General features: G+C 38.4%; 1 protein-coding gene across 11 annotated transcripts in view; it reads left to right on the top strand.

The window, feature by feature from the left end:
* The first annotated feature begins 1,314 nt into the window (after positions 1–1,314).
* The window catches only part of LOC108304765 (nuclear autoantigen Sp-100), a 112,972-nt gene continuing 95,331 nt past the window's right edge, over positions 1,315–18,955 (top strand). For 8 of the 11 annotated variants that reach the window (XM_017529065.2, XM_017529060.2, XM_017529062.2 and 5 more), the window contains exon 1: positions 1,316–1,470. In XM_017529065.2, coding sequence (XP_017384554.1) covers positions 1,439–1,470 — 32 coding nt within the window. In that variant the 5' untranslated portion in view covers positions 1,316–1,438. Of the gene's footprint in view, positions 1,471–18,955 lie in introns of all 11 variants that reach the window. The other 3 variants (XM_017529067.2, XM_017529064.2, XM_017529066.2) reach the window with 1 other exon arrangement.

Raw genomic sequence — 18,955 nt, 5'->3', positions numbered from 1 at the left:
AGAGAGAGAGAGAGCGCTACAGGTGTGCAGTGCCTGACAGAAACGATGACCTTGCCCACCAGAAAAGCTGTTCTCACCAGTGTCCTGGTGCCTGGCTCACTTACTCGTAGGAGAAAAAAGGGCAGAAGTGGAGTGAGGGTAGAAAGCCCTCTCCCCCAGATTTTCAAATGTACCTGGACAAGCATCCTTATTCACAGCTGGAAGAAGGTGGATTCAGCAGAATGCAATTTGGAAAACATGGCTCTGAAGCACCATCCCCTCTGGCCCCTGAATCCTCGTTGGCTTCCACCCTCTGCTCACCTCAGGCCCTGGATTACAGCAGCCCTAGGCTCCCAGCTGCCTCCCTGTCTCTGTCCCATGGTTCTCCCTGGAGTTCTGGTCCCTAGTGTGTCCTCTGGTCCCATTCTCACACACCCTTTGCTTCTATTTCTTTACCTGTGACTTTATACTGATGTAGAGTGGGTCTTCTAGGTCCCTTCTTGTTCTTTGAGGCGTGATGAACCAGAATCTAAATGGAAAATCCGGGCGCAGATAGAACCCCCAGCTGGAGTCACCCTGCCCCTCCATGTCCAGATCACCTGGGTTCCAACCTCCCGCCTCCTCCAATGAGAAGCCTTTGTTCTCTCAAGATTCCAGCGACTTCTCTGAAGCTCAGAGGTCTCTTCACCCCTGGCTGTTGCACGGTGGCTCCATAGTCAAGATTCCTTAGCCTCTTGCACCTAAAATGTTCGCCTCTCTTACCACGCTGGCTCCAGCCTCTGGTCCCAGGGTGTGGAGAGTTCTCTCTCACCTCTGGCTGATTTCCTGGAAGGCTAAGAACACTCTCCCCAGGTTATAAGGCTGAGCATTGTCAGGACCTACCTTAGTCCAGTCCAAGCTCTCCCATGGGCCTGAGAGAAGATTTGAAGTTTCTGGCTTTCCCTCTCACCCCCCAGCCCCCATCCCCAGCCATCTCAGCAAGGACAAGGGGCAAACATGGAGTTTCCCCCACCCCACCCCCAACTCCCATGTAAACTATGCCCCCTCTTAGAAGTCGGAGCAGCTAAGGACACTTTTGTTTCAAGCAAATTTGTTTGCTGTCCATTGCACAAACTAGTGGACTCCGGGAGCTGGCCCTGCTTGTCCCCTGGGCCCTCCTTCCCTGGTCCTGCAGGCGTTGCCGCCTGTCAGGCCTCTCCTGCAACCCTCTGCCACATTTCAGAAAAGCTGAGAACCCCTTGGAGTGAGAAAGGAGGAGAAACACAGCATCTGCAGCCATGCAGGAGGTTAAATAAATACTTTCACTTCTCTTTTCCCCATTTGGGCGGAGCCCTCTCTCAGTCAGTCTGTCGGCCAACTTCCTGCTTGGGGCCTGAGCAGCCACACTCCAGGCAAGCTGGGCTGACTGAGGGGCTCAGAGGCCAGGTTTTGAGGCCCAGGGAGGGCCTAGGGTGGGAAGATGGCAGGCGGGGACAGCGACCTGAGCACCCGGTGAGTCTTTATCTCCCTTCCTTTAACCTTTATCCCTGGCTATATTGCAACTTTCAGGCCTTTAGTTCCGTTTGTGTCTAAGGCTTCACTTTGTTTAATCCTTCTTTCCAAGAACATAGGTGTGTGATGTGATCTAATGAAATGAAAGAGAAGATAGTGAGGAAATCAGATTTTTAAAACGGGAGCAGGACAGCTGTTGGTGTGAGTCCAGCTTGCCGTAACACACGTGACTTTCTTGTTTTGAAACTACTGCTCAGCTGGCCAGGACACTCTGAACATAGCAGTCGTTTGCGGCTGGGATTAACTGTTTCTTCAGGATCTCTGGACCTTTTCACATCCCTTGGCCTTCCTCTGCCTTCACATATGTCATGTCAAAAAAAAAGGTGGTTTAGAAAATAAACACTCCAGGGTAAACACCTGGCTTACTTTTAAACATCAGATGCTGTGGTCTCACCTGTCCTGGCAAAGGGCCTCTGTTGGCTATTCCCATGACTGGCTCAGGGTCTGAGTTCTTATACCATCAACCTTGATCAAAATAAGGAAAAGGAAGAAAACGGCCCAGGATGGCAAAAGGCTAAATATGTTTATTTTTACTTCAATAGCCTGTCCCAAGATGGGGGATACCTCTGACCAGAAAAGAGAAGGAAATCCTGTCTTTTCTCTAGTAATGAGTTCTGAAATAACATTACTTAATCTTCTAAATTTTTTAATAGAAAAGAAATACACTATACATTATTGTTCATAAAATTTAAAACAGTAGAGAAGTAAATTAAGGGAAAAAGTTATCTTTATCACTCACCCACCCTTGTAGCTTCCCTTCCTAGTCCTGTGAAGAGTCTTGGGCATAGCTTTTTTGATATTTTTCTATGTGTGTATATATATATATAATGCATTTTTGTAAATACATAATTTGTGTCCTTGTTTAGCAATAAATTACATTGCATGTGCTATTCTGCATTTTGCATTTTTACTTATTTTAATAGTGGAAAACTTGGAGATCTTTTAACCTTAATACATATAGATCTGCCTCATTCTTTTTATGCATCCCATTCCATAGAATTGATATACCATAATTATTTGTTCTCCAATTGTAGGACATTTAGGTTGTTTTAAATTGTTCACATTGACCAATAAACGATCATAACAATGATTATATATTTCTTTTTGGGTTTTTACATGTACGCAACTATTTATCTTGTCTTTAAACCTTAGAAAATGGAATTGTTGAGGCAAAAGGTCCAGTTATATACTTGGTTTATTTATGTTGGTACATAGCAGGTATATATATTTATGTGGTGCATGAAATATTTTGAAACAGGCATACAATGCATAATAATCCCATCAGGGTAAATGAGTTATCATCACCTCAAGTATTTATTCTTTCTTTATGCTGCGAACATTCCACTTATACTCTTTTAGTTACTTTATAATGTACAATAAATTATTGTCAACTACAGTCACACTGTTGTACCATTGAATTCGAGGTCTTCCTCATGCTATCTAACTGTATTTTTGCACCCATTACCATTTCTACTTCCGCTTCCTCAACCACCCTTCCCAGTCTCTGGTTACCATCTTCTACTCTCTGTTTTCATAAGCTCAATTGTTTTGATTTCTAGCTCCCACAAGGAAGTGAGAACACGTGAACTTTGTCTTTCTGTGCCTGGCTTATTTCTCCAGTTCCATCCATGTTGTTGCAAATGTCAGAATCTCATTCTTTTTTATGGCCAAATAGTATTCCATTGTGTATATGTACCATTTTTTCTCTTTTTTTTTTAAATATTTTATAACATTTTAGGTTTTGGGGTACATGTGAAGAACATGCAAGATTGTTGCATAGACTTGTTTATAGGTCCTGCCAAATTGTCTTTCTAGGAGGCTGAATGAATGTAATTCACCAATAGCAATTGAGACCAGCCGAGGCCGGGTGCGGTGGCTCACGCCTGTAATCCCAGCACTTTGGGAGGCCAAGGCGGGTGGATCACAAGGTCAAGAGATCGAGACCATCCTGGTCAACACAGTGAAACCCCGTCTCTACTAAAACTACAAAAAATTAGCTGGGCATGGTGGTGCATGCCTGTAATCCCAGCTACTCAGGAGGCTGAGGCAGGAGAATTGCCTGAACCTAGGAGGCGGAGGTTGCGGTGAGCCGAGATCACGCCATTGCACTCCAGCCTGGGTAACAAGAGTGAAACTCTGTCTCAAAAAAAAAAAAAAAAAAGAGACCAGCCATCTTCCTACACACAGCCACAGTTTGCAAAGGTGATGAATGAAGAGTTACATTTTGTTTTAATTTGTATTTTCCTTATGATGTGGAACATTGAACAGCTTTTCACGTTTCTTGGCCATTTAAATTCCCTCTTCTATAAATTGCTTGTTTATTTTTTGCCAATGTGATTGAGTTATTTGTCCTTTTTTTCATGATATGAGAGAATTCAGTAAATATTCTGTAAGTATAAATATACTTTTCTTGTCCATTACCTTTGTGTATGGCGACTTTTATCTTATTAAAGCTTAAAATTTTATGTTTAAACTTCTTGTGATACGGATTTTTTTAAGGTAGATGCACCTTCATTATGAATGAAATGATGCTGGCATACTCCATGGGCAATGTCAGTCTTCACAGTTGACCCTGTGTTAAGGTGGCAGATTTGCTGCTACCGTTATTCAAGGAAGAGTTCCTTCCCTAATATTTTTCAAAACTTTTTAAATTTTTAAACAAAAATATTCTTACATTGGAGTCACGTTAGCCCTCACAGTTTTTATTTGGCTCCTGGTGCTTTCATCTTTTCAGTTTTTTACTTTGTGTTCATAATAGTTGTCTCAAACGTTCCTCCATGACAATTGTTTACCTTTTAGTAGCTTTCTTGTTTCTTGTCATTTCAAATTTTTAAAAAATTGATAGCTTTTATTTTTGAGGAAGGATCTTAATTTGTTTCTATACCTCTGCAAGCTCCGTGACCTCTTGTCATTCAATCTTCACAGTCTTGCTTTATTTAGGTGTGCACGTGCTGTTAAGAACTTTGGGATCGTCTCCTGATTGTCTCTGAGTTATTCTTACGACTGATTCTGTCTGATCTTGTGTTCCATGTGCCTGTGGCGGCTTTACAGCTCCTCTAGCCAGGCTTGACCCCGGCACCTCACCCCAAACTTCCTGCTTGCTTAGTCAGAATCTGGGTGAACTTGTGTTTTTTTTATATTTCCTGTTTTATCTGAGGTCAAATTGTTTTTTGCCTGAGCTACAGTTTGAAATCTTTGTTTTGATTCTTATCAATCTTTCTGAGGACACCATTAATTGATTAAATGATCCTTTTCTCCACTGATTCACAGTGCTACCCTTTTGGGGAGTATAGAGGCAAGGTGTGCTTCTGTGTTCTCTCTTCTCTGCCCTTGGTCTGTGACAGCCCCTCCTGATGCCAGTAACACACTGCCATGGTGATGACAGCTTCCCAGGAACTCTTGACTTCTGAGGGAGCAAATCTCTTCCTCTTCCTCCAAAATGTCTTAGACTTTTGTGTTCCCAAATTTACCTGTCAAAATATTGGAATTTTATGTGGAACTGCACTGAATCTATAAATCAATTTGAAGAGAACAAACGTTTTTACAATATTACAACTTCCATCTAGTGTATATAGTTTGTGTATATTATTACTTTAAAAATATTTTCTATTAAACTTTGTATTTTTCTCTCTGAAGGCTTTGTACCTCTGCTAGATTCCTTCATAGATATTTGATCTCTTTATGCTATTATTAACTATAGTAGCCCTCCCTTATCAACAATTTTACTTCCTGAGGTTTCAGTTACCTGTAGTAAAACTTGGTCCAAAACATTAAATGGAAAATTCCAGAAATAAACAATTCATGAGTTTTAAGATACTTCCCATTCTGAGAAGTGTGATGAAATCTCATGCTGTCCCTCTCCATCCCGACCAGTATGTGAACCATCCCTTTATCCAGGGTATCCACAATGTAGACACTACCGGCCCGTAAGTCACTGTGTAGCTGTCCTGGTGATCAGATTGACTGTCCTGGCATAACAGAGTTTGAGTTCAAGGAACCCTTATATATTAGTCAACAGTGGCCCCAAAGCACAAGAGGATTGATGCTGGCAATTCAGATATGCCAAAGAGAAACCGTCAAGTGCTTCCTTTAGGTGAAAATGTGAAATTTCCTGAAAGAAAAAAATCATATGCTGAGGTTGGTAATGTCTACAGTATGATGTTTTGAGAGAGAAAAAGAGACCACATTTACATAATTTTTATTACAATACATTGTGATAGTTGATCTACTTTATTAGATATTATTAATCTCCTATTGTGCCTAATTTATGTATAGGTAGCAGAAAACATAGTATATATGTACAGAGTTTGATACTATCTGCGGTTTCAAGCATCCACTGGGGATCTTGGAAGCATCCCCTGTGGATAAAAGGGAACCAGTGTATTAAATTTTATGTGTGAATTTGCATTGGTTACCCATGTTTTAATCCATGGTTCTATTTTTCATTCTTGTTTCAATACTGAAATGTTTTAGTTACTGTGATTTTAAAGGCAGTGTTCTGTAATCTACCTTACTGGGATTCAATTGGGAGACACTAAATGAACAGATAAATTTAGGAAGAATTTGTGTTTTAAGAGAAATTCAGAATGACCCCAATTAGAAACATAGTATATCTCCCCATTTATTCATGATTCTTTGAACTTGGGATTTTATTGGGTCACTTTAGTGCTAGGCATTTAAAGCTTGTATTTGTAAACAGGAATTCATTTTCCTTTTACATTTTCTATATATTTCTTGCTGGCATAAGGGAAATCTATTCATTTTAGCTCGCTGATCTTGTGCATAAAAGTCTTACTAAGTGGTTTTCTCCCTCCTAATATTGTCTTATGTTTTTCTCAAGAAATAATTACATCTTCAAAAATAGTAGCAACTCTATCTCCTCTTTTTCAGAATTTATACCCCTATTCTTTTCTTTTTCTATCTTATTTTCTCTTTCTCTTTTGCCTTAGTGTGTTAGCCAGGACCACCAGTGTAATACTGAATAGTAACAGTAAAAACGAGCATTTTAGTTTTGTTCCTGGGTTCGGGGGGAATACTTACAATATTTGAATTGAGGCTTTCTAATAGACACCTTTTTTCAAGTTACGGACATTTTTTGCTGGCTCTGGTTTACTAAAAGTTATTTCTTTCTTTTTATTATTATACTTTAAGTTCTGGGGTACATGTGCAGAACACGCAGGCTTGTTACAGAGGTATATGCGTGCCATGGTGATTTGCTGCATCCATCACCCCGTCATCTACCTTAGGTAATTTTCCTAATGCTGTCTCTCCCCTAACCTCCACCTCCTGCTATCCCTCCTCTACCTCCCCCACCCCCTGACAGGCCCCCGGTGTATGATGTTCCCCTCCCCAATCCCATTACTGGGTATATATCCAAAGGACTATACATCATTCGATTATAAAGACACAGGCACATGTATGTTTATTGTGGAACTGTTCACAGTAGCAAAGACTTGGAACCAACCCAAATGCCAATTAATGATAGACTGGATAAAGAAAATGTGGCACATATACACCATGGCATACTATGCAGCCATAAAAAAGGATGAGTTCATGTCCTTTGCAGGGACATGGATAAAGCTGGAAGCCATCATTCTCAGCAAACTGACACAAAAACAGAAAACCAAACACCACATGTTCTTGCTCATAAGTGGGTGTTGAACAATGAGAACACTAGTTATTTCTTTTAATCAGGCCTGTGTATAGGATATTTATCAAAATACCTACTACAGAATCTTTGAGAATTGTATCATTTTTCTCTTTTAATCTGTTTATCCAGAGTAAATTATATTGAAACTTTTATTAATTCAGTTGTTAATTTCACCAAAGTAAAACACATATATAACTTAAAGTATCAGTCAATAAGGCTTTAAAAACACAAGTACTTCTTTCTGCCATCTTCCCAGCCTGTGTCCAGTTTCCCACATGGATTATCTTTAAGTTTTTGGCTCTTCCTTCTGTATTTACTTCTGCAATTTGAAATGATATGCTGATACAACTCTTTGTAATTTTTCAAGTTTCAGACATTAATCTGTTCACATAATAGAACAGAAGATGTCGACTTTTTCCATAACACTCCTTTTCATTCCCTGTCCATTCTCATAATACATCAGAGTTGGAGGTTCATCAGTAATCAGTGTTGCCATTATGATGACTAGTTAAATGTTGTTTGTAATCAAGTCATGTACTATATTATGATCACGTTGCCATTCCTGTGTAACATCCCCCCCAAAATAAGTATTATCCTCATATATTTGCTTGGATTTTGTGTGTCCTCATTATGAATTCTTCCCAAGTGCTCTACAGAATTCTAAAACTCTTCTCAGTACAGTAAGGCACATTAAGTAACTTATCAATTCCATTTTCCTTTCTTGGGGAAGCCCTCCTGGAATTATTCATTCTCCTGATCCCATCAGTTCTGGTTAGTTTCAGCTTCCAAGGCTGACCTTCTGAAGTTTGACATCTCTCCCGTGTTCGGTCTTGTTTTGTGGATTATATATATTCCTCTTTCTTGCTTTACTATCTCATGTTGGTTTACCACATTATCCAATAGCCTCCTGGTAAGAGTTCATAAAAGTATATATATGCATATATATGTGTGTGTGTGTACATATTTTTTTAAATCGCATATGTCTAGAAAAAATTTTTATCCTTAATCCTCACAACTGCATAAATATTTGGTAAGTATAAATGCATAGTTTGGAAATTAATTTAGTTAACTGTCTTGCAGTTTCTGGCATTGCTAATAAGAAGTCTGATGCCATTCTGATTCTTGACCTTGTCTTTCTATGTCATCTGTTTTGCCTCTCTGAAACTTTCTGGCTCTTCTCTTTAATTCCATGATTCTAAAATCTCATGATGGTTTGCCTTGGTGTGAGTGTTAAATTCATTTGTTGTGCTTCACTCTCCAGGTCCCATTCAAATGGAAACCACTTTATGTCAATTCTGATCATTTTGCTTGTGATATTTGATTATTTTCTTCCTTCTGCTTTATCTCTTTTATCTTTTGGAATTCCTGTTAGTTGGATGTTAGGTTTCCTAGACTGATCCTCTAGAGACTTCCTGCTCTTTCTTGACAATCTTGTATGTCTTCTTTTCTTGAATCTACCTTCTATGATATTTTCTGAGGTCTTTCATTCCTTCTAGTGATTAAAAAACTTCTGTCATTATATTTTTAATTTCGAAAAGCTGTTTTTAAAAGTCGTTTATCTTTTATAGCATCTTCTTGTTTCAAGAAATCCAAAATTTTCTCTCTACTAATGAGGATGATAATTTTTAAAATTTTGTGTTTCTTCCAAGGTTATTTTAAGTACTAGTTCTTCCAAGTTTCTTTCCCAGCTCCTCTTCCATTATTTGCTTGTTCTGAAAGAATTCATGAAGTGTTCATTGGGTACTCTTTCATGTTTAAGAGTAAGACCCTAAAAATTTGATTAGGAGCTCTGTTCAAGGAATGCCTCTTGTTGACTGTGCTCCATTTTGATTTTTCCTTTTCCAACTCATCTTCTGAAGGAACAGTTCCTCCAATTCATGACAGCTTCCCAAGTTCAAAAGTGTACACTGGCTTCCTCCTTATCAGCTTCCCTTAAACAAGTAATCAGGTTTTTTATTCTTTCATTCTGTGAAATTAGCTACCATATATGCACCTATCTTCCAAAATGTTTGATTATTCTTATTTATCCTTTCCTTTTCTATTCCCTGGTCTTTGCTGCTTTTCTGCCTCTAACTCTCTCTTACAGGTGGTTTCATGGGATTTCAGAGGGAACACAGATGAATGCAGTTCTGCTCAACCTGCCAGGATTAACCAAATGCATAGATTGGTTCTCTAATGTGACCTTTCCTGGAATTCCTGAGATAACACCTACATGGTCATATCATATGACTCTTTCATCCACTCCTGAGTTGGATTTACTTATATTTTATTGAGGGATTTTTACCTCATGTATTTATAAGCAACTTTTTGGCCTACAATTTTCATTTCTTACTTTGTATGTGTCTAGTGTTGATAGCAGAAATATAGCAGCCTCATGAAATAACTGGGGGTGATTGAAACTTTGAATACATATATATATATGCACAGATATATATTAGAATGATTTGTTTAATACAGACATCATCTGTTCCTTGAAAGATTGCAGAAAATTGTCCATAGAACTATTTGAAACTGATGTCTGTGTGTGTAGTTGTGGGGAGAAAGTAGATTAGTGTACTTCTGGAAGTATATTGGGCATTTCTCTTATTATTTTTAGTTCTTATGCTGACCTTTGAGCCAATTTTGATCATTTATATTGTCCTGAAAATAAATAATCGTCCTAGAATCTCTTCTTCTTAGTAGAAAGTTGTATTGGAATTTCTTTTATAAAGTTTTAATCCTTTCCTTCTCTGAAGACCTATCCTTTTTCCTATTTCTACCATTGTTTATTACTGTCTTTTCCTTTGTTTTCATGATCAATCTTCCCATATTGTTGTTCTTTTCAATGAACCACCTTTTGGTTTTATTGACCCACTGCTCTTATTTTCTGTTTGAGATTTAATTAATCTTGCTTTTCTTTATTATATTTTTCTATTTATTTTCTTTCCTAATTATTTACTTCTACTTTGTTGGGTGGATTACCTTGTATTCTGTTTCTAATACCTTGACTTAAAACTTAATTTACTTGTCAGTGTTTCTTATTTTTTTAATAAATGCATTTCAGGCCATTAATGTTCACCTCTGTGCCACTTTGGAAGTGTTTGGCCTTTATAATGCATAGTATTTTCATTGGAGTTTATTTCTTAGCCATTTGTTATTTTGATTTTGATTTCTTGGTCAACCTAAGAAGTGTTTGGAAGCAGCTTTTAAAATTTCTCAGTGAAATGAGTCAGGGAAACCGTCCTGTCTTTTGGTTGTTTACTCTGATCCTATCACATTGTGGTTAGAAAATGTGTTTCTTCAGATTTCCATTTGTGAGAGTCTATTGTTTCTTTTGTGGCCTAGTGCATAGTTAGTTTTGAGGCTTCGCCACATTTGAAAGGCAATATAGTGCGATGATTAAGAGTGTAGTAACCAATGCCAGATGGGAGAGAGGGTAGGATGGGGGAAGATCAACACTAGGACTCTTGGAGAGGGATGGTGTGAAGTCCAGCTCTGCCACTGTATAGATGTGGAGGTGGGGCAAGCCTTGTTTCTTCCCTGTAAAATGACGGTATCAATAATGGTGTTGCCAGTAGGCCAGCACACGTTCTTGGCTTCACTCCATAAAAGAATTTGAAGGCCAGACCAAAGTGAAAGTATAGAAGATTGATTGCAGAGCAAAAGCAAGTACACACTCAAGAGATGATTGCAAGTGTCCTCAAAAGAATGAGCCATGCCCAACCTGGCCAGGGCTCACATGCTGTATGGATAAGCATAATGAAGTCATGGAATATTCCATAATAAGGGGAGAGGTTGGCCAGGCACAGTGGCTCACACCTGTAATCCCAACACTTTGGGAAGTGAGGCAGGTCAGGAGTTCCAGACTGGCCTCGCCAACATGGTGAAACCACACCTCTACTAAAAAAAGAAAAAAAAAAAACAAATTAGCCACACATGGTAGCAAGCACCTGTAATACTAGCTACTAGGGAGACTGAGGCAGGGAGAATTGCTTGAGCCCAGGAGATGGAGATTGCCGTGAGCCGAGATCGCACCACTGCACTCTAGCCTGGGCAACAGAATGAGACTCGGTCTCAAAAGAAAAGGGGTGGGGGATGCGGGGAGGAATTTGCTGGGTAATAAGTGGGCAGTTCTCAATTGGGGTGCCAGCATTTTCTTAACTAAATATGGTTAATCTGAAACTGCTGTGGTGTCGTGTGCATGATGGGAGTGGGAGGCTCCCCAGGGAAGTTTTATGGTAATAAGGACGTAATGCCGCCACATTTGTCGTTCTGCAGAAATCATCTAAACGTGTAAATACAATCCAGTACTTTAGGAACACAGACCATGATATAATTGCTTGAATTTAAAAGTCTCCTAAGGTTAAAATATTTAGTTGTGATTATCCTTTTTTTAATTTTTGGTGTTATTGAGGTATAATTGACATAACTGTATAAATTGAAGGTATACAACATGATGATTTCATATATGTTTATATTGTGAAATGATTACCACAATCAAGTTAGTTAATATAGTCATCATGTCACATAGTTAACATTGTATGTGTGTGATAAGAACGTTTAAAATCTACTCTTTTAGCAAAGTTCAAATATGTAATACATTATTGTTAACCATAGTCTCTATACTACACATTAAATACCCAGAACGTATCCATCTTATAACTGAAAGTCTGTACCCTTTAACCAACATTTCCCCATTCCCCCCACTTCCCAGCCCTTGGCAACTGCTGTTTGACTCTCTATTTTTATGATTCAACTTTTTTAGATCCATCAATCTGAATCTAAGACTAGTGGAGTCTTGTAGGCATTTCTATATATAAGATCATGTCATCTGGAAACAGAAACAATTTTACTTCTTCCTTTCTGATTTAGATGCCTTTAATTTATTTTTCTTGCCCAATTAATCTGCCTAGGACTTTCAGTACTGTGTTGAATAGATATGGCAAGAGTGGTCATTGTTGTCTTGTTCTTCGTCTTAGAAAAAAAGCTTTCAGCTTTTTATTATTGAATTTGATGCTAGCAATGGGCTTGTTATACATGGCCTTTATTGTGTTCAGGTATATTTCATTTATACCTAATTTGTTAAACGTTTTCTATCATGAAAGTATGTTGAAGTTTTCAAATGCTTTTTCTGCATCTATTAAAATGTTCATATAATTTTTGTCCTTCACTCTGTTAATGTTGCACGTCACATTTACTGATTTACATGTTGCATCATAGTTGCATCCCAGGGATAAATCCCAATTGATCATGGTAAGTGATCATTTTAGCATACTGTTGAATTTGGTTTTGTTTCGTAGTATTTTGTTGAGAATTGCTGCATCTATGTATATCAGGGGGATTGGCCTGTAATTTTCTTTTCTTGTAGTGTCCTAATCTGACTTAGGTATCAAGGTAATGCTCATCAAATGAGCTTGGAAGTGTTCCTTGCTCTTAATATTTTTGGAAGAGGTTGAGAAGAATTGGTATTAATTTCTTCTTAAATGTTTGGTAGAATTCATTAGCATAGCCAATGGTTTTTCTTTAATGGAAAGTTGTTTACTTATTCAATGTTTTTACCCATTATTGATCTGTTCAGATTATCTGTTTTTTCAGGATTCAGTTTTGATAGATTGTATATTTCTAGAAATTTATCTATTTCTTCTAGGCTATCCAATTTGTTGATGTGTAATTGTTCATAGCAGTCTCATGATTCTTTGTATTATCATGTTATCAGTTGTAATGTTTCCTCTGTCATTTATGTTTATTTATTTGAGTCTTGTCTCTTTTTTAACTTGGTTAAAAAAGTTACTAACTTGGTTAATTTAGCTAAGAATTTGTTAATTCTGTTTATCTTTTCAAAGAACCAATTCTGAGTTTTGTTGATCTTTTCTATTGTTTTTATATTTTCTATTTAATTTTTCTCTAATCCACATTATTTTCTCCCTCCGTTGCTAACTTTGGATTTACCTTGTCTTTCTTCATCAAGTGTAAAGCCAAATGGTTTAAGATTTTTTTCCTAATGTAGGTGTTTATACTATAAACTTGCCTCTTAGAACTGCTCTCGTTGCATTCCATAAATTTTGCTATGTTGTGTTTTCATTTTTGTTTGCCTCAGGATATTTATAAGTTACCTTTTTGGCTTCTTCTTTGACCTATTGGTTATTCAGGAATGCGTTGATTAATGTTCTTACATTATTTACATATTTGTTTACTGAAGTTATTAATTCCTCAAGTTTCCTATTATGGATCTCTAGTTTCATAATATTGTGCCCAGAAAAGATACTTGACATGATTCCAGTGTTGAATTTGTTAAGACTTCTTTTGTGGCCTAACATATGATTTTTTTCCTGGAGAATGTTTCATGTACACTGGAGTAGAATGTGTATTCTGTTGCTGTTGAATGAAATGTTCTATATATGTTTGTTAGGTCCATTTGATCTAAAGTCTGGTTCAAGATCAATGTTTTCCTATGATTTTCTGTCTGGTTGATCTACGATTATTGAGGGTAGAGTATTAAAGTCTCCTACTAATATTGTATTGCTGTTTCTCTCTTTTCTCAGTTCTGTTAGTATTTGCTTTATTTAGATGTTACAGTGTTGTATGCAAAAATATTTAAAATTGTTGTATCCTCTTGATGAACTGTCCCCTTTATCCTTATGTATTGATCTTCTGTATCTCTTGTGGCCATTTTTTACTTAATATATATTTCATTTGGTATAAATATAACCACCCCTGCTTTCTTTTGGTCACTTTTTGCATGGAATATCTTTTTTCATTCCTTCACCTTCAGCATATTTGTGTTCTTAGAGCTAAAACAATTCTGTCTCTCTCTCTTTTTTTTTTTTTTTTTTGTTTTTGGTGGAGTCTCGCTCTGTGGCCCAGGTTGGAGTGCAGTGGCACTATCTTGGCTTACTGCAACCTCTGCCTCCCAGTTCAAGCGATTCTCCTGCCTCAGCTTCCTGAGTAGCTGGGATTACAAGTACCTGCTACCATACCCAGCTAATTTTTGTATTTTTAGTAGAGATGGGGATTAACTATGTTGGCTAGCCTGGTCTCAAGCTACTGACCTCAAGTGATCCATCTGCCTCAGCCTCCCAAAGTTCCAGGATTACAGGTGTGAGCCACTGCACTCAGCCTAAAACAAGTCTCTTATATGCAGCAGATTGTTTGATCTTGTGGGGTTTTTTTTTAATCCATTCAGTCACTCTATTTCTTTTGATTAGAGAATTTAATCCACTTCTTACTATTGCCACTTTGTTAATTGTGTTCTGGCTGATTTGTAGTACCTTTTTTTCTTTCTTTTTATCTTGTTGCCTTCCTTTGTGATTTTTATGACTTTTGAAATGATATACTTTGCTTTCTTTCTCTTGATCTTATTTATCTACTACAGGTTTCTACTTTGTGGTTACTATGAGGCTTACATAAAATATCTTATAACTATACCATCCTATTTTAGGCCAACAACTTTAATCACATACAAAATTCTACCCTTTTACTTCTCCCCTTTCTCACATTTTAGTCAATCAGTTACAATTTACATATCTTTTATATTTTGTCTCCAATAACAAATTCCTGTATTAGTTAATTCTCACACTGCTGTAAAGAACTACCTGAGGCCGGGCACAGCGGCTTACACCTGTAATCCCAGCACTTCAGGAGGCCGAGGCTGGTGAATTACCTGAGGTCAGGAGTTCAAGACCAGCCTGCCCAACATAGTGAAACCCTAACTCTATAAAAATTACAAAAATCAGCCAGGTATGGTGTCATGTGCCTGTAGTGCCAGCTACTTGGGAGACTGAGGCAGGAGAATCACTTAAACACAGATGGCAAAAGTTGCCAGGAGACTCACTTAAACCTGGATGGCAGAAGTTGCAGTAAGCCAAGATAGCACCACTGTACTCCAGCCGGGGTGACAGAGCAAGACTCTGTCTCAAAAAAATAAATAAATAACTATCTGAGGCTGTCTAATTTATAAAGAAAACAGGTTTAATTTGACTCACAGTTCCACAGGCTTTACAAGGGCATGGCTCGGGAGGCCTCAGAAAACTTTCAATCATGGTGGAAGGGCTAAGGGGAAGCAAGCACATCTTCACATGGCAACAGGAGAGAAAGAGGGTGAAGGGAGAAGTGGCTACACAGTTTTAAACTAGATCTCATGAGAACTCACTATCACATGAACAGTAAGGGGAAAATCCACCCCCATGATCCAGTTCCTCCCACCAGGGCCCTCCCACAACACTGAGGATTACAATTCAACATGAGATTTGGGTGGGGACATGGAGCCAGATATATTAATTATTATAGATATAATAATTTTTAATAGTTTGTTTTTTGATTTCTATACCGCAATTGAAAGTAACTTATAAACAATCATTACAATATTAGAGATTTCTGACTTTGACTATATATTCACCTTTACTGGTGAGATTTTGCATATTTATATATTGTTATGTTGTGAATTAGTACCAGCTCCTTTCAGCTTGAAGAACTACCTCTAGCATTTCTTGTAAGACAGATATAGCGATGATGGACTCCTTCAACTTTGTTTGTTTGGAAAGGTTTGTATCTCTCCTTTACTTCTGAAGGACAGCTTTACCAGGTATAACATTCTTGGTCAGTAGGGTTTCTATTATTTCACCATTTTGAATACATTATCCTAGTCTCTCCTGGGCTGAGAGGAGGAGATTTCTGCTGAGAAATTTGCTGCTAACCTTATGAGGGCTCCCTTATACATAATGAGTTATACTTTCCTTGCTGTGTACTTTTGTTTCATTTTCTCTCTCCCTTCTCCTTCAGTAATTCCCATGATTTGTATGTTATTTCATTTAATGGTGTCCCATAAATCCCAATAGGCTTTTTTAAAACTCATTTTTATTCTTTGCTATTTTTGCTCCTCTGAGTAAATAATATCAAATGACCTATCTTTGAGTTCACCGAATTCACTGAGTTTTTCTTCTGCTTGATTGAGTCAGCTGTCAAAGATCTGTATTAAATTTTTCAGCCCAGTAGTTGTATTTTTCAGATCTAGGATTTCTGGCTTTTTAAAAATGTTTCCTGTTCGTTTTGGCATTATGATTTTGTTAATATATTTTCTTATTTTGTTGAGGTGTCTATCTGTGTTTACTTACAGTTAACTGAATTTTTTAAAGAGAATTATTCTGAATTCTTTGTCAGTAAATTCATAGATCTCCATTTCTTTAGAGTCAGTTGTCAGAACATATTAGTTTATTTCAGTGGTATTGTTTTTTCCTGATTCTTTATGATCCTTGTATGCTAACATTGGTGTCTGCACATTTGAAAAAGCAATAACCTCTTCCAGCCTTTATAAGTTTGTTTTGGCAGAAAAGCCCTTCACTAGTCAGTCCAGCCTGGAGTTCTGGACAATCCATGGACAGGTAGAGTTTACTATTGAGATCTCTAGTTGGGCAAGATCATTACCTGTGCTCTGAGATTGGATAAGACCACTGCTGGTCTCTGTGGTTGTTTGGATGTTTTGACTGCCCTTTTGTTGGGCACTGGCTACGGGTCAGGCTCTGAGATTGGACAAGGCCTTAAGCTGCTGTCAGGTGTGGTCACAGCCTGGGCTCTGATTAGGCAGGGTTGAAGGCTGTGTTCCACAGTTGGGTGGTGCCACTGGCTGAGTTCTTCTCAGCCACTGGTTGTGCTCCAAAGTTTATCAGAGTTGTTACCAGGTGCCCAGGTTCAGTGGAACCACAGAATATGCCCCACCCTTAGGTCCTTGCTGCAAGCTAGGCTCATCAGTCAGGTAGTATGATTTTCTGGAATCTCTGGTCAGGCAAGGCTGCAAGTTGTGCCCCATGGTTCAGAAGTGTCACTGGCTGGACTGTGTGATTTGGTAGGACCGCAGGCTACATTCTACATTTGGGCAGGGTGACTGGCTCCACTCCTTGCCTGAGCATGGCCACAGGCTGGGATTTCTGGTTGCTTGGGGCCCCAAAGCCATACCCACCATTGATAGAGGTCATTGGCTTGGTTTCCTGCTGATGAAGGTCATTGGCTGGGCTTTCAGCCTGGGCAGGGTCAAAATTTGAACTTCCTGGTTAGCAGGGCTAGAGGCCATTCTCTGTAGTTAGGCAGGGTGGCTGGCTTGATTACTTGCCTGGGCAAATACATATGCTAGATCCGAGGTTGGGCAGAATCTCTTTGGGGGTTCCCTGGTCAGGTAAGACAGAAAGCTAAACTCCTTAGTTGGGCTGAGCTGCAGGCTAGGCACCGAAGCCAGTTAGAACTGCTGACCATGCTCCCTGGCCAAATAGGGTCACCAGCTTGCCTCTGCAAGTGGACAGAGCTGCTGGCTGAGCTCTCTGATAGGGTGCTGATGGGAGGAACACAGTACTAGCATGATGATCCATGCACTGACTGTTAACTCTGTCCTCACTTCTTCATTTCTAATCAAACCCACGTGATCTAGCCCCACTGATTTCTCATTTGTTTCCCATGAGGCAAGACAGAATTGGGCCTCCTAAGAAGCAGCCCATAATGCCAGGGAAGCTGGGTGTCTTCCTCAGGTTCTGTTTTCCCCACTGGAGGAACCTTAGGCTCAGAGAAAACCTCTTGGTGTGGCACTGTGCTAGCCTGGGGGAGGAGCAACAAAGTCAAAGTGAAACCATCCCTCTTATTCTTCTAATGTGGGTTTTCTCAGGTTTTGTGGTCCAAGGAAGGTGGTTCAGCCTCACTCTTGGGTTCTGGGATTTTCACAAAGGCATTCTTGTCTATGGATAGTTGCTACTGAGTCTTTTTGTGAGAGAAACTAAAGCCAGAAACCTCCTATTCTGCCATCTTAGTAACATCCCATCTTGGATGTGCCTTTTAAATCTAAGGTTCTAACTTCAGTTCTGGAAAACTTTTTTTTGTTTGTTTTATTTGATTTCCCTATTCTCATTCTTTCTGTTCTCTTCTGGAATTCCCTGTGGCAGAATGTTGAAGCATCTTATGCTGTTTATCTTTCTTTTTTTACGTTTTCCATATCTTCCCCCCACCATATACCAGGAAGAAAATGTGGCTCTTTAAGTCACTCAACTGAGTCTATGCTGCACACTTACCTTTATTTTTTAACAGCTTTAATTAGATATAATTTACATACTATAAAATTCTCCTGTTTTAAGTGTGTATCTCGATTTTTCACGGAATTACAGAGTTGTGCAACCATCATCACAATTCAAGTGTAGACTATTTTAATTACCCTTAAAAGCTTCATCATGACTTTTTGGGATCAGTTCCTGCCCCTATTCTCTGGCCCCAGGCAACCACTAATATACTTTCTATCTCTGTAGTTTTCCCTTTGGACATTTCATGTAAATGGATCATATAGTATATGGTCTTTTGCATCTGAACATAATATTTTTGAAGTTTGTCCATGTTTTGCCATATATTTATATAATTTTGTTCCTTTTATTGGTGAATAGCATTCCATTACATGGCTTTATCAATATTTTTTCATTTGCCAGTCAATGGACATTTGAATTGTTTCTGTTTCTTTACTATTATGAATAAACCTGTCCTGAGTATTTGCATATAAGCCTTTGCGTGGATATACATTTTCATTTCTAGGTAGATATTTGGAGTGAAATTATTGGGTTCTATAGTAGCATTATGTTTCACTTTTTAAAAATTTATCTTACATTGAACCTGTAAATTACTTTGGGCAGTATGGCCATTTTCACGACATTGATTATTCCTAACCATGAACATGGAATGTTTCTCCATCTGTTTGTGTCCTCTCTTATTTCGTTGAGCAGTGGCTTGTAGTTCTCCTTGAAGAGGTCCTTTACATTCCTTGTTAGTTGTATTCCT

Source organism: Cebus imitator, unplaced genomic scaffold, assembly GCF_001604975.1.
Source record: "Cebus imitator isolate Cc_AM_T3 unplaced genomic scaffold, Cebus_imitator-1.0 Scaffold57, whole genome shotgun sequence".
In the NCBI taxonomy this organism is placed as follows: domain Eukaryota; kingdom Metazoa; phylum Chordata; class Mammalia; order Primates; family Cebidae; genus Cebus; species Cebus imitator.
This window is presented reverse-complemented; position numbering and strand designations above follow the sequence as displayed.